Source organism: Enhydra lutris, unplaced genomic scaffold (genome assembly GCF_002288905.1).
Source record: "Enhydra lutris kenyoni isolate GAN:26980312 unplaced genomic scaffold, ASM228890v2 scaffoldscaffold94, whole genome shotgun sequence".
Classification (NCBI taxonomy): domain Eukaryota; kingdom Metazoa; phylum Chordata; class Mammalia; order Carnivora; family Mustelidae; genus Enhydra; species Enhydra lutris.
Window position 1 is genome coordinate 303,860 of NW_019154178.1, and position 27,909 is coordinate 331,768.

Consider the following 27,909-nt stretch of genomic DNA (forward strand, 5'->3'; position numbering starts at 1 on the left):
CGCTCCCCTCTCATCTAAACGTCCTACTTCCAAACCCCATTCAGAGGTGCTGGCTCCCAGGGAGGAGGCTCAGCTCAGGGCAGGGGTGGCCCCAACCAGACGGTATTGCACATTCTCTGTTCCTCACTTCGAGTCTCAAGTGACGGACTTGGGCACCTGGTACCTCCGAGCTGGGGGAGGGGAGACATAACAGAAATGGCACTTTGTCACGGTGGGCGGGGCGGAAGAGGCTAGACAGGCCACAAGGCGAGATGACTTGTGGGCGGGGGGGGGGCGGGGGGAGCTTCCAATTTCGTGGAAGAGAGAAAAGCAAAACCAAACAATTTATCCAGTGCTTTCGAAGCACAAGAGGGCAAACAAAAGATGTAAGAATATATCTTCATATATATATATATATAAATTTAAAATAATCCCAGACCCAGTTTCATCACCCCCCTCCCTCTCCCACCACGTAGCGTCAGGGGGACCACATCCCCCTGAAAACCACTCTGAACAGCCCCATCACTAGGTTACTAGCATCTAGCTTCAGATCATTTCACCACTGGGGGAGCCCAGACACAGGCTGTATCTTTGCTCCTTTATTAAGTGCTCAATGAATTCGGGGAAGGAAAGAAAAAACCAGGGGAGGCCCGTAGGGCCAGTATAGTAACCCGCAGTGGCTCTGGGGTATGGGGGGGATACGGAGCCTGATTCCAACTCCTCCTCCACCCCTCATCCCCCAAACTTTATGAGGAAGGTGTGCAGTCTGTGTGTGTGTTAATTTTAAAAGTGCCTTCTTACTCTAAGAAAATTATTTAATTTCTTAAAATAAAAATGGGGGAATTTTTCCAGGTGGCTTTCAAGGGCAAAATGCTCAACTCCAGGCTTCACACCTTGCTGCTCCGAGTAACCCTCCCCTCCCCCTGCACTCAGGCAGCTTCTGGAGCCGCAGAGGACGGTGAGTGAACATTACCCGAGAGCGGAAACCCCGGCCTCCAAGGGGCTTCCCTTACCTCCAAACCAGCCTGGTCCCTGCCCCGCCCCCAGGGTGTGGGCAGATGGGATGCTAACCTCCCCCTGACCCCAGAACAGCAACATTGCACAATTCGGTTCATTCTCTACATTAGTAGGCTTAAAGAAAAAGCTGAAAACAACACAAAAGGAAACTTACTAGAGTTCTGGGGGGTGGGGTGGGAGGGGGGAGCCAACAGCTACTGGCACAGAGGTCCAGAGCTGGCGACCGGAGGGGTCTGGCTCTGAGCAGTTACTGCTGTACCTGCTGTGGGAGGCTGGGGCAGGACTCCGGGCTGCTCAGGCCTCCCTCCCTGCCCTTTCCTCCTGGCACTGAGCGGGGAGGGCAAGATGGACGGAGTCTCCCCTGCTAGGAGAGAAAGCCCTCCCGGCCCCGCCCCTGCCTGGCCCCAGTCTCTGCGCTCCTGTCTCACTCACCATGCCCAGCCCAACTTCTAGGACCCCGGCTAAGTTGGGCTGGAACAGCCACATAAGAGCCGGGGCCGCGCTTCCCTCTTGCCAGGAGCAGATTAGGAGTAAAAACGTGGTATGGGGGACAGCAGAATTTTACAAAGAAAATAAGATGAAATAATTTTGGGCCAGTTGACCTGGAACAGACTTCCATCTCCACTGGGACCAGGAGAGCATCCAGGAGGCCAAGACCAGCCTCCATCCCTCTTGGCTGAACACTAGTTGTCCCTCGTCCCCTTCTCTGTGGGTAAAGCTTCTCCCTCCAGGCTCTTTCCCCTCAATCTTAGAGCCCGACTTCAGCACGAACACTGCTTCCCAGACTGTCCAGACCAGAGACACCCAAGGCTGATGTCCTCTGTTTGATGTCCCCCCCCCCCACAACCCCAGGTTAAGTGCATTAAAAATTTCTGCCCCCAACACTCCCAGTCATGTCCCCTTGGGGAACCCCCTGCAATGCTCCTGTCACTTATCTGAATGTCATCTGTGTTTAAAAAAAAAAAAAGGCAAAAGTAAAGAGAGAAAGAAAAATACTGAGGGAAAATAAAAAGGTTTAACCGTCCACTGAACAAAGGGAGGAGACACACCATCATTAAAAATGACAATAATTATAGCATAAAAACTTTAGAAACACACGTCAGAGGGTTTAGATGGCTCCCCAGGCCCTCACTCTGACCTCCACCAAAGGCGAGGAGCACCTCCCTGTGAATGGGGACAGGAGAGAAGACGAGAGCAGCAGGGTCGCAGCAGTGGGGGTGGCGGGGCAGGCGCGGGTCTTCCTGTCGATTTCTAGGTTTGTCTTCTGTTTCTCGGTTTGTTTTCCGTGTATGGTAGGCACCGGTACAGGCACTGCATGCGACGGAAGTTGGGGGCAATGGGAGAGGAGGGGCAGAGGGTTCGAGGCTGGGGCAGTACGCGTGGGCAGGCGTTATTTCTGCCCGCTGATGGACTGCGCTATAGACCGGGGAGGGATCATGTCTAAAAGGTACTCCCGCTGTCGGTCCGCCAAACTGGGAGCTTTGTGTCCTCCAATGCCGGTGTTCAAGTATGCGATGTTGACACCTGGACCCAGAAGACAGAAGTGGGGGGGGTGGGCATTAGAAGAGGAGGCAGCACCTTCTGGGGCACAGAGCTGGGGCTGGGGAGGAAGCAGCGGAAGCCGTCTGCCCCGTCCAGACTTGGGCAAGTTTTAGGTCAGCAGCCAACTGCCCCCTGCGCGCCAGCTCCAGGGAATGAAGTCTCCTTGCCACTTCAGTCCCACCAGGACTACAAGCAGCACAGCCTTGACAGGATGGGAGAGTCAGAGGAAACTGGTGAGGCGGGATTAACCAAGGCGGAGAGACACACTCATGGCATCTGCTCTGTTTGGGGGCGCCAACTGTGAGGAAGCACCCCCCGCCATCCAGAGAGCACCCCGCTCTTCTCGCCAAGAGATCAGCAGCCGCACGCCCACCAACAGGGTGCGCCAGACAGCGAACCGATAACGGCAGGTACTGTGGCGTCTTCACTACCAAACCCCAGTGTGCTGTGCCTTGAATGTGTTAGGAATTTAGCCAACACTTGCCATAACGAAGAGTGAGGCGGGCCTCGAGAGAGAGCGGAAACAGGAAAGACTGTTCCCAGGGAGCTGCGGCCTAGCCAGCCCAGCCCTTCTTACCTGGCATCCCGAGGAGGCCGCCCGGCACAGAGAGCTGGGGCGCCTGTGCAAAGTTGGAGAGCATGGACCGGGCAGAGGTGGGGATTCCACGCTGCAGGCTGCTCTGGGGCTGTGGGGCCTGCAACGGACAGCGGACGGGGGGTGACAACGTGGCCGCCACGGAAAGGGTGAGGGGGGAGGGAAGGATGTGGGGTACAGAAGAGCAGAAGGGCTTCCCACCGAAGAAAGACAAGATGGGGTCAGCGGCTGAAAAGCCCTCCCAGAGACCCTCACCTGCCGAAGCGTATGATGTCTCATGATGGTGTCTTGTTTGCTGACACTGGACACGGCGGGAGCCGCCGTGGGGGAGAGGGCTGCCTGCTGCTGGAGTCGCTGTTCAATTTCCTGTTGGGAGTCATCAGGTCAGCGTGGCAGAACAGCCCTCCGTGTCCTACCCACAAAACCTAGAAGTCTTCTGATCTCTAATGCTGCCAGCGAGCAGGAGGGAGATGGAACAGGTCAAGAGTTGTGGGGGAGGTGCACCAAGGTCTCTGGCCACAAGCAGCCAACACGGCTTCGCTGATGAGGGGAGCCGTCTGGGAAAGCTGGTGCTCAGGAGTGGGCAGGAGAGGTCTGGGCGGTGGCAACCAGCAGACTCAACCGATGAACCACGACGAGTTTATGGAGGTTTTAGTTTTGACTCTTGTCTACCCGTTTTCCAGAAGATCTATGATGCTACCCAAAGAGGTCTGATGAATGGTGGGATGGAGATGGGATAGAGGAGAAGGATCCGAGCCTCCCAACACATCCTCCTCTCCCCTAGATATTCGGGACTCCGGAAACGCCACAGGGGCACGTCCACTCACTCGGCACCGCTCCTCTTCCCTGGGCCGCGTCACAGTCCGCTCTCTCCACTGTCATTCCCTTGCCAACCACAGACTGTAGAGATTCTGTCTCTCCAAGAGGTTCAGGAGAACCCCTGGCCGCAGCCAAGCTGGCTCTCCACCAACAGCTGGAGAAGACCCTCCTGGAGATCCTGCCCTCGAAGCCTCCCGCTCCCCTGCTCTACCTCCTGCCTAGAGCGGCCAACACGAGTCCCACCAAAACCCATTCCTTTGAGGGGGAAATAAGGTTGCGTGAATGGAGGGACTTCTTCGGCACCACTAGGGAGGGAAACCGACGTCTCAGCCGCCTGTCCCTCCCCACAGTGGACCACACGGTTGTCACACTCCTGCCCACCCAGAGACAATCAAGTGGAAAGGGGAAGACAGACAGTAAGGGAGAAACAGGGAACCCGGGCCTTGACCTGCCAGAGTCCAGGTCACCAGGGACTGGGGGGGTCACACAGACAACCCCGCTAAACCAGAATGAACTACCTCTTGGGAAAGCCCCACCGGAGCAGGGGCTGCCAAGCCTGCGGTCTCACCTGTTCCTGCTGTAGGGCTTTAACAAACGCATTTTTCAGCCGGTTGGTGTGCTCAGCCTTCAGAGCCTTCTTCTGGTTGGAGGTCATGCACTGCTCACACAGGATCTTCCCGTTCTTCTCCTGCTTCCAGTGCGGGGTGAAGTCTGTGCGGCACTGGGCGCAGACAAAGGGTTCGACCCGCAGGAGTGAAGCGCAGCTCTTGCCTAGACGCCAACAAGAAGAACAATGAGGCACTTGTGCTTCCCACCCCGATTCCTCATCAAACCAATTTTTTAGAAGGTTATTCTGCTGAAGTAAGGAGACTCTACAATTTAGAAAATAGTTTTATTTTATTTGACTGTAACAATACCACCCCAGGGAATTCGGAGCACGGCACCCTGTTTAGAGACAAGGAGGCCAAGTCCAAGTGTGGCCGCTCACGGCCAAGCCGGCCCGACTTCCTCGCACCCTGACTTCCTCGTCCGGCGAGACGGAAACCTGGTGCGCTCCACCGGACTGCGTCTGACTCCGCCAACACTCCTGCTCCACAGCTTCTTTTTACGTCAGACTGCACTCAGCCCTGGCCCAGAAGTTCACAATCTTTAGCGATCAATGTCTGAATCGCTCCCTTCGTGATCTGCTGCGAGTCAGGACTGAGTCCCTCGGGCCATCGCCCCTACCATCACGTGTTCCCCCTAAGTCCACGAGTTTGGAAATTCAGGCGTAGTAACTTGTTAGTGTTAATACATCCCGGTCCAGCCACTACTAGGACTGCTCACGTCCTCCAGAAGTCCTACTTTCTCAACTCTAAGTCCTCAAGCGGCAGGGACGGCGCATGACAACGCAGCACAATGCCAGCCGCACACAGACATGTACGGGCTCTAGTCATCGAGAATGCACCCATGGTGCCAGGCGCCACTGAACACTAAACAATGAACCGCAAAAAATACGCAAAATACAGTAAAACTATGAAGCCTCAGCTATGCAGACACATGAAAAGCATTTCTGCTGTGTTGTTCCTGAACAGCCTCCGAACAACGGAGAGGGCTGTGGCAAGAGTGAGGAGAGGTCGCTCGGAGGCACAGAGTTCCCCGCGAGCCTCGGCCCACGTCCGTCAGGCCTGGCAGCTCACCTTGGCTGTCGATGACGCTCTGTACGACTTCTTCCAAGCCCACCATGTAGATGAACTCGCTGTTGGCCGCACTGGGCAGGAAGTGGAGCAGGGGAGCGGGAGGCTTCGGGGGCGGGATCTCCAGGAGGGTCTTCTCCAGCTGTTTACGGAGGGCCAGCTTGGCTGCGGCCTGGGAGTTGGCGGCGTCAGTCATGGCGCCGGGGCTGGGAAGTGGTGAGGACACTCTGTTCACGGTCCCTGGCTGGATGTGGGAGGCAAGGTTCATATAGATGGCGGAGGACGCTGTGCGCTGGCAGGGAACAGAAGAACTCGACTGCTGGAATGCAGGGAGCACAGCGGTCAGTGACGGGATGTGGGGCAAGGACCGAGTCTTGCTTTCATGGCTGAAAACACTATCTGAGCCCCGTCTGCACTGCCAAGCTTGCCCCAAGCTCAGGAAAAGACAGGAAGTGTCCAACCTCAATGAAAAAGATCTCCAGCAAAGGAGAATGGTAGCGGCTAGGACAACAGCTGAGAGGAAAACAGGGGGATGCTCTCTGTCCTCTGTCCTTGGGCCTCTTCTTCCCCAGGCCCCTGCTTCCTTCCAGGCAGGCGGACTCGCTGCTACTCACTGCGCCACCCCCGTTGCCCACTCCTGTCCTCAGGGGCGCCCCTGCGCCAGCACGCTCATCAGGACTGCTGTCAGTCCAAACTCTACCAGACCCGCCCTGGGTTGTCCTACATCTTCTCTACGTCCAAACCTTCAACCCTATGGTCCTCTCAACAGGGAAAGTGATAAAAGACTTCCCTGCCTCTACACCAGGGCTCTCTTACCGGCTGGTAGTTGATGGCAGGGTTCATGCTGGGTGTTGTGGTACGCACAAGGCCAGGCTTGGGTGGGCCCCGCTGGCCCTGTAGCTGGGCAGGGTTTGGTGCGATAACACGTTGAGACATCAACATATGTGGGAGGGTGGTATTGGCCGCCGAACGGATGACACTGTGGCCCTGAAGGGGAAAGAGGAAAAGAAGTAGTCATAGCTGGTAAAACACCCCACCAAAATGCTAATGAGGTAACACTGTAACGCACAGCTGAGTGGAAATGCAGACTTGGTAACTTTGTCTAATGATCTACTGAATAAATATATCATCAGTGTAAATCCTGATCAGCGGCAGGAATTCCTTGGTTTCTCTTGGTATAAGCTAGATGGAAAGGGGCAGAGCTAGAAATGTCCAGACGGAAGGTAGGGATTACTCACCCTACTATGCAGCCTAGCACCACACAGCAAGGGGGATCCTGGGGGACCCAGGACCGTGGGTGACAGCACCCCTACCCCAGCCAGGTTCTTCTATAATCGTCACCAAAGTCCCAAACGAGAGATGGGAGACAAAGGGCTCTCCGACACCAAGACCCCAAGGTGGGTCACATACCTGTAATGTTCTCAGACTCTGCGGTTCAACCCCTTGGGCCCCAGGCCGGGAGGGAAGCTTGGACAGGCCCTGCTGTCCCCCGTGGGCAGGAGATGGCTGAACAATGGACGCTGCATTCTGCACGACTGGGGTCTGAGGGGGAGAAAAGACCAGAGACGGAGTACAAGTCTGGCACACTCCCAGACTTTTAAAATTCCTTGTTAGGGTGAAGCCTCTGTTGACCAGAAGGAAAAATGAGAAAAATGGAATCAAGGTTTTCTTGATTAAAGCCTAAGATAAAGATGGGCGCCTGGGTGGCTCAGTGTGTTAAGCCTCTGCTTTCGGCTCAGGTCATGGTCTCAGGGTCCTGGGATTGAGCCCTGCATTGGGCTCTCGGCTCAGCAGGGAGCCTGCTTCCCTCTCTCTCTGCCTACTTGTGACCTCTCTCTCTGTCAAATAAATAAATAAAATCTTAAAAAAAAAAAAAGCTTAAGATGAAACAAAAACAGAAACCACCACTATTCTTAGAAACGAAAACCCATGGGACCAGAGAAGAACGGGCCACCCAATGGAACCTACCTGGGAAGTCCATTCTCAAACCCAGACATGCATTTCTAGGGCATAATACCTTCTGCACCACGTTCTCTTTCTGTAGCTGGCTCTGCCTCAGTTTCTTTAACAGCACCAGCCGAGCTTCCTCCAACCGCAGCTCATCTCTCAGCTGCTTGATGAGCTGCTGCCGTTCCTCCATGCCTTTCCCCTGAGGAGACAGGAGGCGGTGAGTGAGGGGAACAGGCGCCCAGAGTCCCTTCCTGCAAGATGAGGCTTCCTCCTGGGCTGGAATCATCTCCCGACCAAGCAGAAGCAGCACCAGGACTGGGGTCTTTCTGTCCCGGAGCCCAGCACAGGGCTTGGTATTCAGCAGGTGCTCAAAAAGTGCTTACAGAATCAAAGAAGAGACCACATATAAATTGCAATCAACCAGATTTCTGGCAAAACAGAAGAATGGCCACAGGGAGACACTGCTTTCCTTTAAAATAATGTTTCTGGATCTTTTAGAGCCAAGTTTCTTCTAGATATACATAAAAACTTAGGAATCCCTTCATATTATGAGAACCAGGATAGGGTGGTTCTAGCCTAGAGTTTATGTGACAAATGAAGTTTTGTTTTCATATTTTCCAAAGGTAAGTTATACTGAATATGCTTTTGTCAAACTGTATTCTTCACTTGGTTCTAATAATTCCCTGTAAAAGGGCATGCCCTTGGGGCACGTGGCTAGCTCAGTAAGTAGGTGGAGCGCATGACTCTTGATCTTGGGGTTGTAGGTTAGAGTCCCATGTTGGGTGTAGAGGTTACTTAAAAATAGTATCTTCAAGGGCGCCTGGGTGGCTCAGTGGATTAAAGCCTCTGCCTTTGGCTCAGGTCATGATTCCGGGGTTCTGGGATCGAGCCCCGCATCGGGCTCTCTGCTCGGCAAGGAGGAGCCTGCTTCTCCCTCTCCCTCTTCCCCTGCTTGTGCTCTCTCCCTCTGCCACATAAATAAAATTAAAAAAAAAAAAAAAAAATTCTTTCAGGGCATCTGGGGGGCTCGGTTGCTTGAGTGTCCAACTCTTGATTTCAGCTCAGGTCATGGGACTGAGCCCCACAATGGGCTCACCCAGTGGGGAGTCTCTGTGAGAGTCTCCCTTTCCCTCTGCTTCTTCCCCAGCTTGTCTTCTCTCAAGTAAAAATACATAAATCTTTAAAAAACATAAAATAAAATCTTAAAAAAAATTTTTATTTATTTATTTATTTATTTAAGATTTTATTTATTTATTAGACAGACAGAATCACAAGCAGGCAGAGAGGCAGGCAGAGAGAGAGGAGGAAGCAGGCTCCCCGAGGAGCAGAGAGCCCGATGTGGGGCTCGATCCCAGGACCCTGGGATCATGACCTGAGCTGAAGGCAGAGGCTTCAACCCGCTGAGCCACCCAGGTGCACCTTAAAAAAATTTTAAAAATTAAATAATTAAAGGGCATGCCCTTGAGGTTGAGAATCACTTATGAAAAGTTTCATCAATGGGAAAAAAAATTTCATCAGTGGGTAATTATTTAGATTAAAAAAGTAACCCATAAAAACACAGAATTGGGACTCTTACATAGGAGGAGCAAAAAATGAAGAAAGAAATTGTTTTTTCTCTTTTCTCTCTTTTTACCTTAAACATCTCTAGGTTGGCTGCTTTGAGTCTTTCTTCCATTCGGGAGCTGGAGCGGGGGCTGGAAGCCTCATTATCCGATAAGACAATGACGTCTGGGGAGGGGGTCAGCCTTCCTCGGTCTGGTTCACTAGACAAGAAGAAGAAAAATCCACGTATTCCAACAGTGAAAGTTCACAGAAAAGTCAAAATTTTTTTCTACACTCAACAAAGAGATTCAAGGGAACTTAAGTCTGTCCCAATTCACCTAGGGTACTCAAGTCCTAGGACGAAGAAAATACCAAGACAGTAGTGGTGGTGAAGCCTCAGCCTCGGGATTTTCCGTCTGAATTCCCTGTGTGGGGACGACACACACACAGCCACTGGCTTCAGAAATGGGGACAAGAGAGGAGTGTTCTTATCACACTGATCTGAATAAAAATTCTCAATGTTTCCCCTACACCTCACTCTCCTTTGGGTTGTCTTACTAGTTATGCAGAGGCTCAGGAAGGAAACAGTGTGCAGGGAGAAGGGCAAAGGCAGCTGAGCTCCGGGACAGACGCTGCACTGCTAACGAGGACCCTAAGCTCATTACGCCCACAACAACATGGTCCCGGCCACCTGCGGGCTTACGGAAGAGGAGGTTCTATGACAACCTAGGGACAGTCTGTTCTGTCTCGAGTTAAGGCAAAAGAAGATGCTGCTATCAGCTGCTGGAGGGAACAGACAGGGCCAAGTCTACAGCCTGCTGGAGGGACTGAAACCCCGAAACTAGACATACGGGACTTGCACCTACTTGCCAGAGTTCTACTTAGCATCTTCCCTCAGCAAGAAACTCTCTAGAAATGACTCTGAAATCTAAATTCCCCACACTGGGTCCCCGTATTCCCAATCTTATTTATTAGACAATTGTAGTTTTGGTCTTTTGGGGCTAGCTGTAAAAGCATCCTACTTGCTTTTCTGATTTAAAAAACCAACCAACCAACCAACCAAAAAATTGCACTGAATTCTGAAGATTCTAATTGCCTCAGGCCCCCAAATCAATGACCACATCTTCTAACTCTCTGACTTCTCAAAGATACCCTCCCAGAACCTTCTTCCTCAAGACCTTCAGTGTAGCTAGGAACACACGGATCTAAAGTAACGTGCAGCTGTTACTTAAACATGAAACTCGAACCCGTAAACCCACAGATCTTTAGTGCTGAGAGCCTTTCTCCCATTTCTCTGGGTCTGTTCTCCCAGCCGCTGGGCCGTAGATGCCTTCTGAACAGGGCACCCTGGCTACACGGAGTAAGCATCCAGTTTCTCAACAGGGTAAAACAGTGAAAGCAACCAAATTTAGCTGAGAAAACAGAGGGACAGAGTGACGTGTACGCGTGTGCTGGGAACTATTACATCTGTCTGGACTGCTCTATAACCGCTGGTCACAGACGGCAAGCCGAGGATATGAGGTTACAGAAAAAGAAGGCACTAGAGAAGAGCCTGTCTTTCTCTGACCCCAAGTGGCTGGAATAATGGTCAGGCCTTACGGTGTTTGATTTTATTTTCTGGTGACTTCATTTTTCATTTCTGTGTTCCTTCATCCCTGCCTTCCATCCCTAACACTAACACAGGTGACTAATTTTGAGCTCTGGTGGATTTCCAATTCTACATGACTTCCCAATGTTTATTTACATCAACAGTCTGAAGCTACCTCCATTCTGGTCCTGGCTGGATACACACATCAAGAGCATCTCTAAGAACTCCTTTCTCAAACGAATGCCACCCACTGCTGACGGAATGTCCAGCAACAAGACAGGCAGAGACACTCCTGGATGGAGACTGTGAATGAGTAGCATTTATCAAGAAGCTGGATCTGAGAACAACCCTAATAAACCCTAATAAAATAAATGATATTTTATTCCTGGATATAAATCAGACCCACAATAGATAATAGCACAGGCAAGGCAATACCCAAGTCAAGTTTTGGTTCATTCTTCAATTTTTTTTTTTTTTTACATCTGACTTCAGATTCTGGTCTCATTAATTAAGCTTTCCGCGGAAAGAAAATACTTTGCTACTTCCCCAAATATATATATGATTTACATTATTTGGTGTTCTTAAGTACGAATCTTTACCTGTCAGAGAGAGATCACAAAAAGTCTGTTTTGTTGCTGACCTCACTTATGACCCGGACTGCCAGATTCCCTTAGGAGCTATGTAACAACTTTTTTTTTTCTTAATAGACAGTTTTGTTTTGTATTTTAGAGGTTTTTTTTTTTTTTTTTTTTTTTACTTGATTGGTTATTTTTTAAAAGATTTTATTTATTTATTTGACAGAGATCACAAGTAGGCAGAGAGGCAGACAGAGAGAGAGAGGCGGGGAAGCAGGCTCCCTGCTGGGCAGAGAGCCCAATGTGGGGGCCAGATTCCAGGACCCCGAGATCATGACCTTAGCTGAAGGCAGAGGCTTAACCCACTGAGCCACCCAGGTGTCCCCAAAGCTTTGTAACTTCTAATCCTTATTCCAGTTGTAAAAACAACTAAATACAACGAAAACTGCCATGTTTCTCTAGCATTCCAAAATATAAGCAAGCACTGGTTTCACACACACCTTATTTCATATACGTTGTAACCTCCCCAACTGATGGAAAAAAAAAAATTTAGGCAATTATGATGAGGCTATTATGGATGTCAGGGCTCTTCACTCTGCTTTTAAATTGTCTTCTTTCATCCAGATCAAAGACACTGTTATTCTCCCTGCTGAACAATTTATTCTTATAAAAAGCTTGGGGCTAAGTGGAAATAACTGTCAGTGGGTCTGTGAAAGGGGAGAAGAGTGGCAGGGGCCAGTGGGGCCTACCTTCCCATGCAGAATAGGGATCTACATAGTTTACATCAACCCTATTTTCCTGGAGACCATTAAAAACAGTTCCCAGTTTCCAAAGGATCAAGTTCCAAAAGTTCATTCCTCTAAAATAAAATTAAATGCAATAGTAGGGTTCTCAGGGCAGTCTGACTTTTCAAAGCAGAATTTTAAAAATTTATTTAATATGATACCAATAATACTAGTACTGAGATCTCATCAAAATGTGTAACAATGTTTCTGTGAAAAATGCATTTTCAGGGCCAACTTGGGATCTGAGGAATCCGTCCAACATCTGTCCTCTTTCTCCTCCCTCGTCAAGTAGGGTCAGTACCTGCTCCAGACGGCGAGGGTGGTTATGGGCACGTGGGCTGCTCAGGGGCCCGATCACATTCATCAGCTTTCTTTTTTTCCCAAGGATCTCAGGATTAATCTATTTTCATCATATTCTGCTGATACTACATATAGCTTCCAAGCTACCGAAGGACTTTTCTTATTTATGACCAACAGGGAATTTATTTAAAGTTTCCTAAGGATTTTAAATGCTATTACCAAGAATAATGTTCCATCATTGGGTGGTTTTTTTTTTTTTCCCCAAAGATTTTATTTATTTGACACAGAGAGAGAGATCACAGTAGGCAGAGAGGCAGGCAGAGAGGGGGGGAAGCAGGGTCCCTGCTGAGCAGAGAGCCCGATGCGGGGCTCGATCCCAGGAACCTGAGATTATGACCCGAGCCGAAGGCAGAGGCTTTAACCCACTGAGCCACCCAGGCGCCCCTCATTGGGTGTGTTTTAAAAAAATAATTGTGTGTGGGGCACCTGGGTGGCTCAGTTGGTGAAGCAGCTGCCTTCGGCTCAGGTCATGATCTCAGGGTCCTGGGATGGAGCCCTGGATCAAGCTCTTTGCTCAGCAGGGAGTCTGCTTCTCCTTCTGCCCCTCACCCTGCTTGTGCTCTCTAATAAAATCTTAAAACAAAATCAAAAACAAAAAACAAACAAACACAGAAAACTTGGGACATTAACAGTAAGTAAACGTTAAAAGCTAGAGAAAGAATCCCAGGTAAGGCTCTAACTGGGGGCGCCTGGTGGCTCAGTGGATTAAGCCTCTGCCTTCAGCTCAGGTCATGATCCCAGGGTCCTGGGATTGAGCCCCGCATCGGGCTCTCTGCTCAGCAGGGACCCTGCTTCCCCCTCTCTGCCTATCTCTCTGCCTGCTTGTGATCACTCTCTGTTAAAAAAATAAATAAAATCTTAAAAAGAAAAAAAAAGGCTCTGACTGTTCCTTTCGTTCTTCTTCAGTCGTAAGACAAATTCAGCTGAAGGGAAGTGGACACTACAGAATCGTTCTCAAGCCCTATCAGCTACATGTGGACTATTAATAAGCAACGTTCTCAAAGCTAAGGTTGTCTACACTGTGACTCCCTGTCCCAGAAGTTGTCCCTTCAGCCGGTACCTCGTCTGTGTACGAGCGCCACTGTTTCAAGTACTCAGCCTTGCAGACTCCAGAAAAGTCCTGTGAAAGCGTGTACGGGAGAGCACACACGTGTATGTGCACGACAGGCGAACGCGCGTCCGTGGAGGCTGACGAGAGCGGCGCAAGCAAAGCAAGAAGGCAGAGAGCGCGCGAAGACCACCCCGTGTTCGCACAACAGGAGCCGGGCCCCTGCTTTCGGATGTAACGGACGCGGGGACTCCGCCACGGCACACTGGAAAACCGTCAGGGTGACCCGAAGGGATGCCTGCTGCCCTCTAGAACGGCCCTGCGATGGGAGCGGAGCCCGCGTCACCTCCCCGCCGGCCCCACGGGGCCTCGTTCATCCTGAAATGAGCTTCCGCCCGAGGGACGGCCCGCGGACTCCCCCGCGCCAAGCAGACAGGAGGCACCGAGCTCCACCGGGAACGAGAGCGGTCCCCGGTCGGGCCAAACGGCGCACGCCTGGCTTCTTCCAAGAAGCAGCTCCTCCCACCGGCAGGCACCCGGCCCGCGGCGCAGCCCCGGCGAGCTGCCCCCGCAGGCGGCGGGAAGGCGCCGTACCTCCGCCTCGCGCTCATATCCACCGGCTCGTCGCTGATGTTCTCTTTGCCGGGCCTTCCGGCCGCCCTGCCGTCTCCGTGAGGCCTGAGGTTCCCATTGAGCTTCTCTTCGTAGCCCTTGACGCCACCGCCATCCTGCTTGGTGGGCAACTCGTGCGGCACCTCCAGGTTCGCCAGGTCCTTCCGCTTCAGCAGCGCCAGCATCTTCAGGCGCTCCATGGCCTCGTGCCCCTCCATTTTGAGCCGCTTAGCCAGGACGTCGTCTCTCTCGTCCGCCGGGTCCAAGCTCCGCTTCAGCAGGTTGAGGCGAAGGGCATCTTCTGTCATTCTGTCCATCCTACGGAAGGAAAACACGCGTGAGATGAGAACACAGCCTCTTCGGCAGTCTGGAAGGAATGAGGGCGGGTGGCAGGGGTACTCAGAAGAATCACGGGGCACCTGGCCGGCTCGGCTGGCGGAGCATGCGACTCTTGATCTCAGGGCTGTGAGCTCAAGCCCCACATGAAGTGCAGAGCTTACTTAAAAAAAAAGAGGGGAGCTTGGGTGGCTCAGTTGGTTGGGCGACTGCCTTCGGCTCAGGTCATGATCCCGGGGTCCTGGGATCGAGCCCCACATCAGGCTCCCTGCTCAGTGGGAGCCTGTTTCTCCCTCTCCTCTCTGCTTGTGCTCTCTCTCCCTATCTCTGTCACTATGTCTTTCTCAAATAAAGAAAATCTTAAAAAACAAAAAACCAGTCTGAAAAAAAAAAAAAAAAAGAATCAGATACATGGAAGTTCAACGGTCACTGAACTAACCTTCTACTTTCTATCTTCCCAGAACACCTATAACTAAAGGAGATTTCTCCACTCAACTTCGGCAGTGAGAAGTAAACCTCAACTACTTTCTAGTCATCAAAGTCCTTACTATATCACCACTACACTCAACTGGATGGTCCATTAAAACCCTACCTCTCTCAGAATAAACATTCTTTTGTGACAGGCTTTTTGTGCCTGTATGCTCAAAGTCAGATGCACTGTTTTTTTTTTTTTTTTTTAAGATTTTATTTATTTTTCAGAGAGTGAGCAAGCACAAGCACGGGGAGGGGCATAGGGAGAGGGAGAAGCGATTCGCCGTTGAGCAGGGAGCCCGATGTGTGACTCCATCCCAGGACCCTGGGATCATGACCTGAGCCAAAGGCAAACGCTTAATCGAGTGGGCCTCCCAGGTGTCCTAGATATGCTGGTTTTAACTATCAAACCAAATCCTTTTCCTGGAAAAGACTCTTATGAACGGAGAAGTTCGTCCAGTCACCCAGGCGTACTTTAGCTGGCCTATCTTATGAAGGACGAGAAGCCGAGGTGAACAAAGAGCACTTCACGGGAAGCCACGGTTGCTGGATGCAGCAAGTCTATGCAGATACAGATTCAGTATCTTAAGACACATGGCTTTAGGGGTGCCTGGCTGGCTCATTTGTTGGAGCAGGAGACTCTTGATCTTGGGGTTGTGAGTTCAAGCCCACTGGGCACAGAGCCTACTTAGAAAAAAAAAAGATACTTGGCTTTTATGAAAGACTCAGGTGTTTAGGCTGAGAAGAGATAATACTTTCTCTACTTATGCAACGAAATTATTAAAGGAAGAAAATTATCATTTTCCTTCTCACTTTTTTTTATGCTAGCAAAATCTAAACGCAGAATCTTTTCCATACTTTTAAATCCAGGGCTGTTTTCCTGGTAGGAAATAGCAATGAGGCACTGGAAAGAAAGTTTTTTGAGTCATGGAAACACAGGTTCAAACTGCTAATTACTTTTATAAGGTCTTATAAGTTACTTTACCTCCCTAAATCTCAATTTTATCTTTAAAAGTGGGTACTTAGAAGATGCTCAGCAGAATTTAATTTCTATACCCTAGGGTTATGACTTCTAGACCTAAAACATAAGCTCAGACCCAATAATTCACAGACTCCAGTAGCAAGACAGAGAAGACCAACAATGCTAACTGTGCTCTTGCAAAGAAAAATATGTTTATGCTTGTGGCAGCTTCCTTCTTGTAGTGAGGAGTAAAATAACAGCTATTTAATCCTTTCCTGAGTATGACCAAAATACAAAACCAAAAACAACCAACAAAAGGAAACAGACATTTTGGAGATCAGAAAAAGAAGTCAGAAGCCAGATCTCTGAATTTTTGGGTAATGTTACTTCTTTTCTTTCTTTTATTATGTTATGTTAGTCATTTTAAAAAATTATCTTTTTTTAAAAAAGATTTTATCTATTTATTTGAGAGAGAGTGAGCACAAGTGGGGAGGTGGTAGGGAGGAGCAGAGGGAGAGGCAGAGGGAGAAGCAGGGCTCCCACTGAGCAGGGAGCCTGACTCGGGGCTCCGGGATCCGAGGCCTCCAGGATCACGCGCTCAGCAAAAGGCAGTTGCTTAACCAACGGAGCCATCCAGGTGCCCTGAATCTACCTATTGAAAGCGCACAATTTGGGATGTTGGGTGCCTCTGCTGATTAAGTGGCTGGCTTTTGATTTTGGCTCAGGTCTGATATCAGGGTCCTGAAAGGAGCCCCGTGTCTGGCTCCACGCTCAGCAGGAAATCTGATACAGGATACGTCTCATGTATGGGCGCTCTCTCAAATAAATAAATGTTAAAAAAAATAAAGTGCACATTTCAGTGGTTTTTACTATATTCACAGAGCTGTGTAACCATCACCACAATCAATACTAGAACATTTTTATCATCTACCCCCTAAAAAAACCATACCCGTTAGCAGTCCCTCTGCCCCCATCTCTGTCCTCAACCAATTTACTTTCTGACTCTACGTTTGTTAATTTGGACTTTTATTCTTTTTCCTTTTTTTTTCTTTTTTGAGAAAGCGGGGGAGAGAGAGAGACAGAGAGCAAGTGTGCACAAGATGGGGGAGGGGCAGGGTGAGAATCGTTAAGCAGATTCCATGCCCAGCGCACAGCGAGACATAGGGCTTGATCTCATGACCCTGAGAAATCCTGACCTCAGCGGGAATCGAGAAACGGATGCTTAACTGACTGAGTCACCCAGGCACCCCTGGACTTTTCACATAACTGGAATCATATGTGGTTCTTTTGTGACTAGCTTCTGTCAATGGGCATCATTCCTGTCTGCAGCCTGTGTCAGTGCGTCTGTCTTTTCATGTCCAAATAATATTCCATTTGAGTTCGTGTATTTTGTTTATCCATTTATCAACTGATGGACATTTGTTTTTTCCCCTACGTTTTGCTGTTATGAACAATGCTGTTATGAATTTCTGTGCACACGTTTTTACGTGAACAGGTTTTCAGTTCTCTTGGGTAAAGGCCCCGGAGGGAACTGCTGGCTGCACGGCAGCTCTTCGTTCAGCCCTGGCTGCTTTCCAAAGAGGCCGGGCCATCTTATGTCACCACCAGCAGCACATGAGCTTCCAACTTCTCTGCATCCTCGTTTCATTTCAACAGCTTCGGACAGGAGACAGACGACAGAACACAGAGTCTTTAGCTACAGGTCCCCCTAAGGATCTGGTAATTTTGATATATGTTATTTCTGAAGTGGCTGACTTCTGAAAAATGCCCACAAAGTGGAAACTAGAATGCTGAATGCTACAGAACATCAAAAGTTAAACCTCAACTCCCCAGTAACTCCCCAGTGTTCCAGGGAAGGTGACCAACACCTCATACTGAAGGGCACCTGGGTCAAACAGTGGGTTAAAGCCTCTGCCTTTGGCTCAGGTCATGATCCCAGGATCCTGGGATCGAGTCCCAATCAGGTTCTCTGCTCAGCAGAGAGTCTGCTTTTCCCTCTCCCTCCCTCCTTCTCAAATAAATAATAAAATCTTTAAAAAAACAAAACAAAACAAAACATCTCATATTGAGAGGACCACTGAGAATCCCATGGGAAGCTGCAGGTGAGAAAAGTCTGTTACTCAACTGATCATACACCTAGATGCAAAAAATACTGCAGAAAAGTACAAAGCAAGATACACAAATGCAAATTAATATGGCACAGAGTTCCAAGTTTTTTTTTGTTTGTTTTTGTTTTTGTTTTTGTTTTTGTTTTTTTTAGATTTTATTTATTTGTCAGAGAGGGAGAGAGAGCGAGCGAGCACAGGCCGACAGAATGGCAGGCAGAGGCAGACAGAGAAGCAGGCTCCCCGCCAAGCAAGGAGCCCGATGTGGGACTCGATCCCAGGACACTAGGATCATGACCTGAGCCGAAGGCAGCTGCTCAACCAACTGAGCCACCCAGGCGTCCCCAGAGTTCCAAGTTTTGAGGCAAATTCATAAGCACTGAAAATATGTAACAAAGGAACAAAACTTCGATAACCTAGAGTGAATGGAGTCTGGGACCCCATTATCATCCCGGCTTCTCAGATGGTTATACAAACAGTTGAACACTGCTCAAAGACACCCCCCCCCCATATTATACTCCAGCAAAATACACAGATACACTAGAAGTTGGGAGAAACCAGAAATAGATATTTGAATGTCTAAGGTAAGTAATCTTTCCCAAGAGATGCCTTGAAAATGCTGATCAAACTTTCCTTGCTCGTTCTTTACTGATCTAGCCGTTCTGCCTCAAAATCCAATAAAACATGGATGAATCTTGAAAATATCATGCAAAGTGAGGTAAGTCACACGCAGAAGGACAAGTATTTCCACTAACATGAGGTACCTAGAATAGGCAAATTAACAAAGATAGAAAGTAGATTAGTGGCTACCTGGGACTACAAGTGGAGACAGGACTATGAGGAACTATTATTTAATGGGAACAGAATCTCTGGGATGAAGAAAAAGTTCTTGGTGGTGCCTGGGTGTGGCTCAGTCAAGCGCCTGCCTTCGGCTCAGGTCGGGATCCCAGGGGTCCTGGGATTGAATTCTACATCTGGTTCCTTGCTCAGCAGGGAGGCTGCTTTTCCCTCTGCCCCTGTTCATGCTTTTTCAAATAAATAAATAAAATCTTAAAAAACAAAAAACAGTCCTTAAAATGGACAGTGGTGATAGTTTCACAACACTGTGAATATACCTAAGGCCACTGAAACTGTACAGTTAAAAATGGTTAAATTGATAAATTTTGAAGAAAAAAAAAGGTTAAAAAAAAGAAATTGTTGTATTTTGCCACAATAAGAAAAAAATCTGTAACTGAGATAAATTAAAAAACGTCATGAGAGGGTCGCCTGGGTGGCTCAGTTGGTTAAGCCTCTGCCTTCGGCTCGGGTCATGACCTCAGGGTCCTGGGATCGAGCCCCGAATCGGGCTCCCTGCTCAGCAGGGAGTCTGCTTCTCCCTCTCCCTCTGCCTTCTGCTCTGCAAACTTGTACTATCTGTCAAATAAATAAATAAAATCTTAAAAAAAAAAAATGTCAAGAGAGAGGGGCGCCTGGGTGGCTCAGTCATTTTACACGTCCAACTCTTGATTTGGGCTCAGGGTCATGAGACTGAACCCCTGCACTGGGCTCTGTGCTGGGTAAGAAGCCTGTTTAAGATTCTCTCTCTCTCTTTCAAAAAAACAAAACAAAAAAAACCCCAAGAAAACAAAAAAACAAAAGGTGAAAGAAAGAAAAAAGGAAAAAAAATGGCACAAGAGGTCTTTTTGGGTGATAGAAATATTCTAAAACTGGATTGTGGCAATAGCTGCACAACTCTGTATATTTACATTAAAAAAAAGAGTCACTGAGGGGCACCTGGGTGACTCAGTCAGTTAAGAATCTGCTTTCAGCTCAGGTCATGATCCCAGGGTCCTGGGATTGAGCCCCACATCCCCTGATCGGCTCTCTAGTCAGCAGGGGTCCTGCTTCCTCCTCTCCCTCTGACTGCTGCTCTGCCTACTTGTGTGCTCTCTGTCAAATAAATAAATAAAACCTTAAAAAAAAAAGAATATTCAATGAAAAGAATATTCAATGTAAATTTATCACATAAAAATTCCTCTCTAAAAAAACAAAACAAAAATTCTGCAAAATAGGGGAGCCAGGCTGACTCAGTCAGTAGAGCATGTGCTACTTAATCAATCTCAAGGTCGTGAGTTCAAGCCCCACATTTGGTGTGGAGCCCCCTTAAAATAAAATTTTCAAAAAATTCTCTAAGATAAATGTTAATTTTGCCTTTTAAAGATTAATTTATTTGAGAGAGAGAGAGAGAGAGAGAGAGCGCGTGTACATTAGAGAGCATAAGCTGGGGGAGGGAGAGCTGAGCGGGCAGCCTGATGTGTGTGTGTGTGGGGGGGGGGGGGGGGGGGGGGCCCCCCCCCTGGGATCATGACCTGAGCCAAAGGCAGACGCTTTATGGACTGAGCCACCCAGGTGCCCTGTGTTTTGCCTTTTAATGCCTAACCAGCCTTTTTTTGTTTCTTATGGGCTGCTAATGATAATCACTAATCTTTAAATGCCAAACACACTGCTGGGCACTTCTCACGTGCTCTCATTTAAATCTCCTCGACAAGTTACTAGGTGGTATTATCCCTAACTTCACAGTTGGGAAAATGTTCAATCCAGTACCCCAAGGCTATAAAGCGTTAGACAGTAAATCTGGGATTGCTGCGCAGGACTAAGGCACTTCAAAAATCTGTTACACAGATTGACAGACCAGAGCTGGAAAACTGTGGGAAGCGGTGCTGGGTATTCGCGAATGCACGCACCCATCTCCCCCCGCCCCGCCCAAACACCAAGAATACTATGCATCCAGCTCATGGTTAGCTGACAGGAATAAAGGGGAAAAAAGATCAGGTCACTGTCTCTTTTTCTTTCTTTTTTTAAAAGATTTTATTTATTTATTTGACAGAAAGACAGCGAGAGAGGGAACACACACAGAGGCAGAGGGAGAGGGAGAAGCAGGCCTCCCACTGAGCAGGGAGCCTGATTGGGGCTCGATCCCAGGATCCTGGGATCATGACCTGAATTGAAGACAGACACCCAATGACTGAGCCACCCAGGAGCCCCTAGGTCACTGCTAACAATTTCATTCTGACAGGAGATGTGCATGTAACTAAAATAAGAACTGGGGTGTTCGCACGAACGCATCTTCTCTGCCTTCTCACAGCCAGCTTTCCTTGCACTCCAATGAAGAGGGCTGAATTCATCCACAGACACAAGCAGAAGCCTGGGAATCACCCCTGACATTTCCTGACATAAGTCTCAGCCACCAGATCCTGCCCAGTCCTATATTCTCTTCCTCTGAATATAAATGGGGAAATATGCAGTCCTGGCGTGTTGCGGCTGGCAGCCGTCTTGAGACCATGAGGGAAGGCAGGTCGCCCGCAGACAGAGCAGACACTGCACCAGCCACACAGAGATGGGAGGTAATCCCGTAGCTGGGCCACACCTCAAACTGCCCCAGAGCTAGTTCCTGGATTCCAGTTACACAGGCCAATAAACTCCCTTAATGTGTAAGCCAGCTGGAGCTAGGTTATCTGTTACCTACACTGAAAATACCTTCACGGAAAACTGTCAGAAGTGCCAACGTGACACCGAGGTGGACGCGTCCAATGAACAGGGCACGCAGCACGCAAACTGAAGAGCCAGTGCTCAGGCCAGGGCTGGAGACAGATACTTGAACAGGCAGAGGAGGTAATGGAACTAATGGAAGGGCGGTGAGCAACGCTGCCCAAAAAAAATACGGAGTCACAAGAAAAGAGGGTCCAGCATAGATCCCTGGGCAGTACCTACATTTAAAGGTTGGAGGAAACCTAAGAAATGGACAGAGAGCTGGAGGAAAAACCAGGAAAACAGGACCTCTCAGCAAACTAAAGCAGAGTCCCAACGCTTATGTCTAACAATTACAGCCGAAAAACGCCCAGCTTCAATCTGCTGCTGCCCCTGTGAAAAATAAGAATGGCCACGTGGTCACAGCTCTAGCCTCACGCTTGTCAAGCTTTCATCTTACTGTTAGCCCCACACCAAAACCCAGGTCTGCAGCGAAGACTCAGAGGACCCTGAGAGAGCAGAGGGTGGACGGGTGCGGAGGAAGAGCGAACCAAACAAACATCTGCTGAGTGACCGCTGTTCGCCAGCTGACGTACGACGCTCCTCTCACATTTGCCTTCCCAACTAACCACATCAGAGAATGAACAGAAAAATTTAAATTGTCAGTTAAGTTACAAAGCCCCAATTTTCAGGGCACCTGGCTGGCCTGGTCAGTAGAGCATGGGACTCTCGATCTTGGAGCTGTAAGTCTGTAAGCTGTAAGTCTGAGCTGGGAGTCAAGCCTACTCAAAAACAAAACAAAACAAAACAAATCAGAACAAAAACCCTCCCCACCAATTTTCAAAAATGATGAAATTTAAGCCTATAGTTATATAAAAGCGAAGCAGTATTCCTTTAAAAAAAGTTTTAAATTCTAGTTAACATAGAGTGAATATTGGTGTCAGGAGTAGAATGAGTGATCCATCACTTACCTACCACACCCAGAGCTCGTCACAAGTGCCTCCTTAACGCCCACCCCCACCCAAGCCATCCCCCAACTCTTCCCTCTAACAGCCCTCAGTTTATTCCCTATAGTTAAGAGTCTCTTATGGTTTGACTCCCTCTCTGTTTTTATCTTGTTTTATTTTCTCTTCCCTTCCCCATGTTCATCTGTTTCTTAAACCCCATATATGAGTGAAATCCTATGGTATTTGTCTTTCTGTGACTGACTTATTTCGCTCAGCATGATGTACTCTAGTTCCATCCACATCACGGCAAATCCTGAGCCAAAGGCAGACACTTAATGACGGAGCCACCCAGGTGCTCTGCAAATGGCAAGATTTAATTCTTTCTGACGGCTGCGTAGCATTCCATCGCATACATATGCCACATCTTCTTTAACTGTTCATCTGTCGATGGGGCATCTGGGCCATAGTTTGGCTACTGTGGACGCTGCTGCTGTCAACACTGGGGTGCACGTGCCCCTTCGGATCACTACATTTGTATCCTGTGGATAAGTCCCTGGTAGTGCGATTGCTGGGTCGTAGGGTAGCTCTATTTTGAATTTTTTGAGGAACTTCCATGCTGTTTTCCAGAGTGGCTGCACCAGCTTGCATTCCCACAACACCGTAGGAGGGTTCGTTCCCCTTTCTCCGCATCCTCGCCAGCATCTGTCATTTCTTGACTTGTTTTAGCCGTTCTGAGAGGTGTGAGGTGGGGTCTCATCGTGGTTGTGATTTGTGTTTCCCTGATGCCGAGTGATGTTGAACATCTTTTCATGTGTCTGTTGGCCCTTTGGATGTCTTCTTTGAAAAGCTGTCTATTCATGTCTTCTGCCCATTTCTTGACTGGATTTTTTGTGTTTTGCGTGTTGAGTTTGATTAGTTCTCTATAGATCTTGGATATCAGCCCTTTGCCTGACATGTCATTTGCAAATACCTTCTCCTGTTCTGTCGGCTTTTAGTTGTGTTGACCGCTTCCTTTGCTGTGCAAGAGCTTTTCATCTTGACGAAGGCCCAGTAATTCATTTTCGCTTTTGTTTCCCTTGCCTCTGGAGATGTGTCTAGCAAGAAGTTGCTGTGGCTGAGGTCAAAGAGGTTGCCATCTGCCTTCTCCTCTAGGATTTTGATGGTTTCCTGTCTTACATTTAGTTCTTTCATCCACTTTGAATTTATTTTTGTATGTGGTGTAAGAAAGTGGTTCAGTTTCATTCTTCTGCATGTGGCTTTCCAGTTTTCCCAACACCATTTGTTGAAGAGACTGTCTTTTTTCCATTGGATATTCTTTTTTTTTTTTTAAGTATTTTTTTTAAGACTTTGTTTATTTATTTGACAGAGAGAAATCAGAAGTAGGCAGAGAGGCAGGCAGAGAGAAAGGGGGAAGCAGGCTTCCGCTGAGCAGAGAGCCCAATGTGGGGCTCGATCCCAAGACCCTGAGATCATGACCTGAGCCGAAGACAGAGGCTTAAACCACTGAGCCACCCAGGCACCCCCCCATTGGATATTCTTTCCTGCTTTGTCGAAGATTAGTTATTTAACACATAAAAAATAAGTTGTTTCGGAATGCCTGGCTGGTTCAGTTGGAGGAGCATGCAACTCTTGATTTCAAGGCCGTGGATTTGAGCTGCATGTTGGGTGTGGAGCTTGTTTTTTGTTTTTTAAGTACTTAACACATATTATATATATAATATACATGTCTGTGTAAGATATATATTCATATAAACATATAAAATATATAAGCCCTTCTTATAAATTCTAATACTTTTCAAAAATCTTAAGACTTTTCGGGGCACCTGGGTGCCCCAGTCAGTTAAGCCTCCAACTTTTGATTTCAGCTCAGGTCACGATCTCAGGGTTCCTGGGATTGAACCTCACACCCCCCCATCAGGTTCCCCACTCAGCAGGAAGTCTGTTTGTCTCCCTCCCTCTGCCGCCCCCCCTGCTCACACATGCTTTCTCTCTAAAATATATCTTATAAAAAAAACTTTAAAAATCTAAAGACTTTAATTAAAAAAAAAAAAGATTTTATTTATTTATTTCACAGACAGAGATCACAAGTAGGCAGAGAGGCAGGCAGAGAGAGAGGAAGGGAAGCAGGTTCCCTGCCGAGCAAAGAGCCCGATGTGGGGCTCGATCCCAGGACCCTGGGATCACGACCCGAGCCAAAGGCAAAGGCTTTAACCCACTGAGCCCCCCAGGCGCCCCAAGACTTTTTTTTTTTTTTTTAGCAACCTCTACGCCCAACGTGGGGCTCAAACTCACAACCTCAAGGATCAAAAGTCATATTCTAGGATTTGGATTCCCCAAATCCAAAGACTTTTAAATGAATATTAGTAAGTTAGCAAAAAATACTTTCAATTCTTATTGTTTCCAATACTTTTTCTGATTTCTCTCTGACCCATCTTCCAAATGGTCACAACATGGAGTTAGGGAGAATTTCACCGTACACATGAAGAAACTACACGTTCTCTTCGTTTTGCCTCTACTTTATTTTTTTAATTTTTCTTTTTTTTTTAAATTAAGATTTTATTTATTTATTTGACAGGCAGAGATCACAAGTAGGCAGAGAAGCAGGCAGAGAGAGGGGGAAGCAGTCTCCCTGCCGAGCAGAGAGCCCGACACGGGGCTTGATCCCCAGACCCTGAGATCATGACCTGAGCCAAAGGCAGAGGCCTAACCCACTGAGCCACCCAGGTGCCCCAAGGATAACCCTTTAGATATGGAAAACAGATTGGTGATCACCAGGGTTTGGCAAGTAGTTGGCGGGGGGGGGGGGGGGGGGGAGGCGGCAGTGATAGGGTGGTATGTTTATAAAAGGGCAACACTGAGGGATATTGAGGTGATGGAACTGTTCTCTATCTTGACTATGGAGGATACATGCACCTACAAATGTGGTGACATTGTACAGAACTAAGTAAGGACAAACCTATCCCAGTAAAATGGGGGAAGATCTGTAGATTACTTTAAAAAAAATTTTATTGGGGCTGGCTTTAAAAAAATTTTTTTTTTTAATTTTTAAAGATTTGAGAGAGCACGTACACAGGAGAGAAAGAACCGAAGCAGGAGGGGCAGAAGGAGAGTGAGAGAGAATCCCAAGCAGACCCCACACTGAGTGTGGAGCCTGATGCGCAGTCCATCCCAGGACCCCCAGATCATGACCTGAGCTGAAACCAAGATTGAGACCCTTAACTGAGTGAGCCACCCAGGCACCGCTGGGGTTGGCTTTTTAAAAAAATGGTTTTTAGTAGATTCCCTTGAGATTTGTCCAAATTTTTGCATGTACCAATAGTCCGTTCCTTCTTATTGCCAACTAGTAGCGCATGGTCAGAATGTGCCCTACTTCTTGCACTGCTGAAGGACAACGGAGCTGTTTCTAGTTTGGGTTTTTTTTTTTTTTTTTTTGCCATGACAAAGCTGCTATGAACATTCACATACAAGTTTCTGCAAAAACATACGTTTTCATTTCTCTGGGATAAATGCGTAAGAGTGTGACTGAGTAATATAGAAAATTAATGTTTAGCTTTATAAGAAACCATCCATCTGTTTTCCAGCATAGCTGGCCCGTTATATAATCCCATAAGCAATGTTTGATAAGTCCAGTTTCTTCATATCCTCCCTGGCATTTGGTGGTGTCATTATTTCTTATTTAACCCATTCTGAGAGGTGTGTAGTGATATTTCACCATAGTTTTCATTTGCATTTCCCTAATGGCTAGTGATGCTGAATATCCTTCTATGTGTTTATTTGCCATCTGTAAATCCTCTTTTGTGAAAACCCCTCTGTTCATGTTTTCTGGCCGTGTTCTAACTGGATTGTTTTTACTATTTAGTTCTGAGAGTTCTTCACTTAGTTAGGCCCTGGTCATTTGTTACATATGTGGCTTCCTAACTTACTTTTAGTGAAATTAAACACTTAGAGATACATTCAAAGCACCCTGGATAACTACACCCCCAATCCATTCCCCACCTCCTCCTCTCCCCCAGAGAAAGGGTTATTCTGATGGGTTTGTTATCATTTCCATGAATACTGTTACAAGATTACTGCATAAGTATCTTTAAATAATATATGGTATAGTTTGTGTACTTTTATAAATTATAGTTTAGAAAGTAGGCTCTTGTACATGTCCTTTTCCATCTGCCTTTCAATGTTCATTTAAAAAAATTTTTTTTAAGATTTTATTTATTTGACAGATCACAAATAGGCAGAGAAGCAGGCAGAGAGGGGGTGGGACGAGAGGGGGAAGGAGGCTCCCTGCTGAGCAGAGAGCCTGGTGTGGGGCTCTAGCCCAGGACCCTGGGAACATGACCTGAGCCGAAAGCAGAGGCTTTAACCCACTGAGCCACCAAGGCACCCTCATTTTTTAGTTTTAAAAATTTATCCAAGTAAATGTATGAAGTCCTACTTCATTTAACTGCTGTGTAGAACTCCATTGCAAAAATATATGATTTAGTAATCCATTCTCCAGTTCAACATTAAGTATCAATTTGTTGATGTTTAATGCTGTGAAGTCTACTTCTGGCCAAGATGGTGTTAACAGGGCCAGATTTACCCTCCCACCTGAAATAACAACGGCCCAGACAAAAATACATGAGACAGGTTTTGAAGACACTGGACATTGGACAACAAAGGCAGTGATCCCACAGGAACAGGAAACAAATAACAAACAGAAACAAAGCAGCTCGCCGACTGCCCTCCTTTATGGTCTTAGGAGAGTTTCTAAGACACGGTGTGCACAGGGGGAACTGAGGCAGAGCCAGGCCGGCTCGTGAGCAGAGGAGATGGAGAGGAGGTATGGTGAAAGGACAGAGTACCACAGAGGTGATCACTGCAGAGAGACATCAGTCACAAAAAACACAGGAAGTGTTGAGGAGCCCTCAGAGAAACGGGAATCTTTACACACTGCTGCTGGGAATGGAAAATGGTACGATCAGTTTGGAAAAAAGCTTGGCGGTTCCTCACAAAGTTAAACACAGAGTTATCATATGACCCACCAATCCCATTGCTAGGCATATATCCAAGAGAACTGAAAACATTATTTCCACACAAAAGTCTGCACACCAATGTTCACCGCAGCATTATTCCTACAGCTGAAAAGTGGAAACAACCCAAATGTCCATCAACTGATGTATCAACAAAATGTCGTGAATCTGGTAAACGGGAGTATTATATGATCACAAAAAAGAATGAAGTACTGGTAAGAATTACAACACAGATGAACCTTAGAAACATTACCTAAGTGACGAAAGTCTGTCACAAATGGCCATCTATTTTATGATTCCATTTATATGAAAAGTCCAGAATAGGCAAGTCAATGGAAATAGGAAGTGGACCAGTGGCTGCCTAGAGCTTAAGAGAGGGTCATAATGCATCATGTCTGCTGACGGGTCAGAGGTTTCTTCCTTCCTTCCTTTCCTTTTTTTTAAGATTTTTTATTTGTTCATTTGAGAATGAGAGAGCAAGCATG

The 27,909-nt window shown here is 47.8% G+C and overlaps 1 protein-coding gene across 7 annotated transcripts in view; it reads right to left on the bottom strand.

Annotated features, from left to right (window-relative positions):
- Positions 1-1,989: 1,989 nt before the first annotated feature.
- LOC111138989 (GATA zinc finger domain containing 2B) overlaps positions 1,990-27,909 on the bottom strand; it is an 83,640-nt gene continuing 57,720 nt past the window's right edge. For 5 of the 7 annotated variants that reach the window (XM_022491050.1, XM_022491056.1, XM_022491051.1 and 2 more), the window contains exons 2-11: positions 14,071-14,406; positions 9,212-9,341; positions 7,646-7,777; positions 7,039-7,170; positions 6,445-6,615; positions 5,632-5,947; positions 4,521-4,723; positions 3,389-3,499; positions 3,116-3,233; positions 1,990-2,520 (exon numbers count right to left, since the gene is read on the bottom strand). In XM_022491050.1, the coding sequence (XP_022346758.1) occupies positions 2,387-2,520; positions 3,116-3,233; positions 3,389-3,499; positions 4,521-4,723; positions 5,632-5,947; positions 6,445-6,615; positions 7,039-7,170; positions 7,646-7,777; positions 9,212-9,341; positions 14,071-14,405 (1,782 nt within the window). In that variant the 5' untranslated portion in view covers position 14,406 and the 3' untranslated portion in view covers positions 1,990-2,386. Of the gene's footprint in view, positions 2,521-3,115; positions 3,234-3,388; positions 3,500-4,520; positions 4,724-5,631; positions 5,948-6,444; positions 6,616-7,038; positions 7,171-7,645; positions 7,778-9,211; positions 9,342-14,070; positions 14,407-14,507; positions 14,526-15,016; positions 15,037-27,909 lie in introns of those variants that run through there. The other 2 variants (XM_022491054.1, XM_022491053.1) reach the window with 2 other exon arrangements.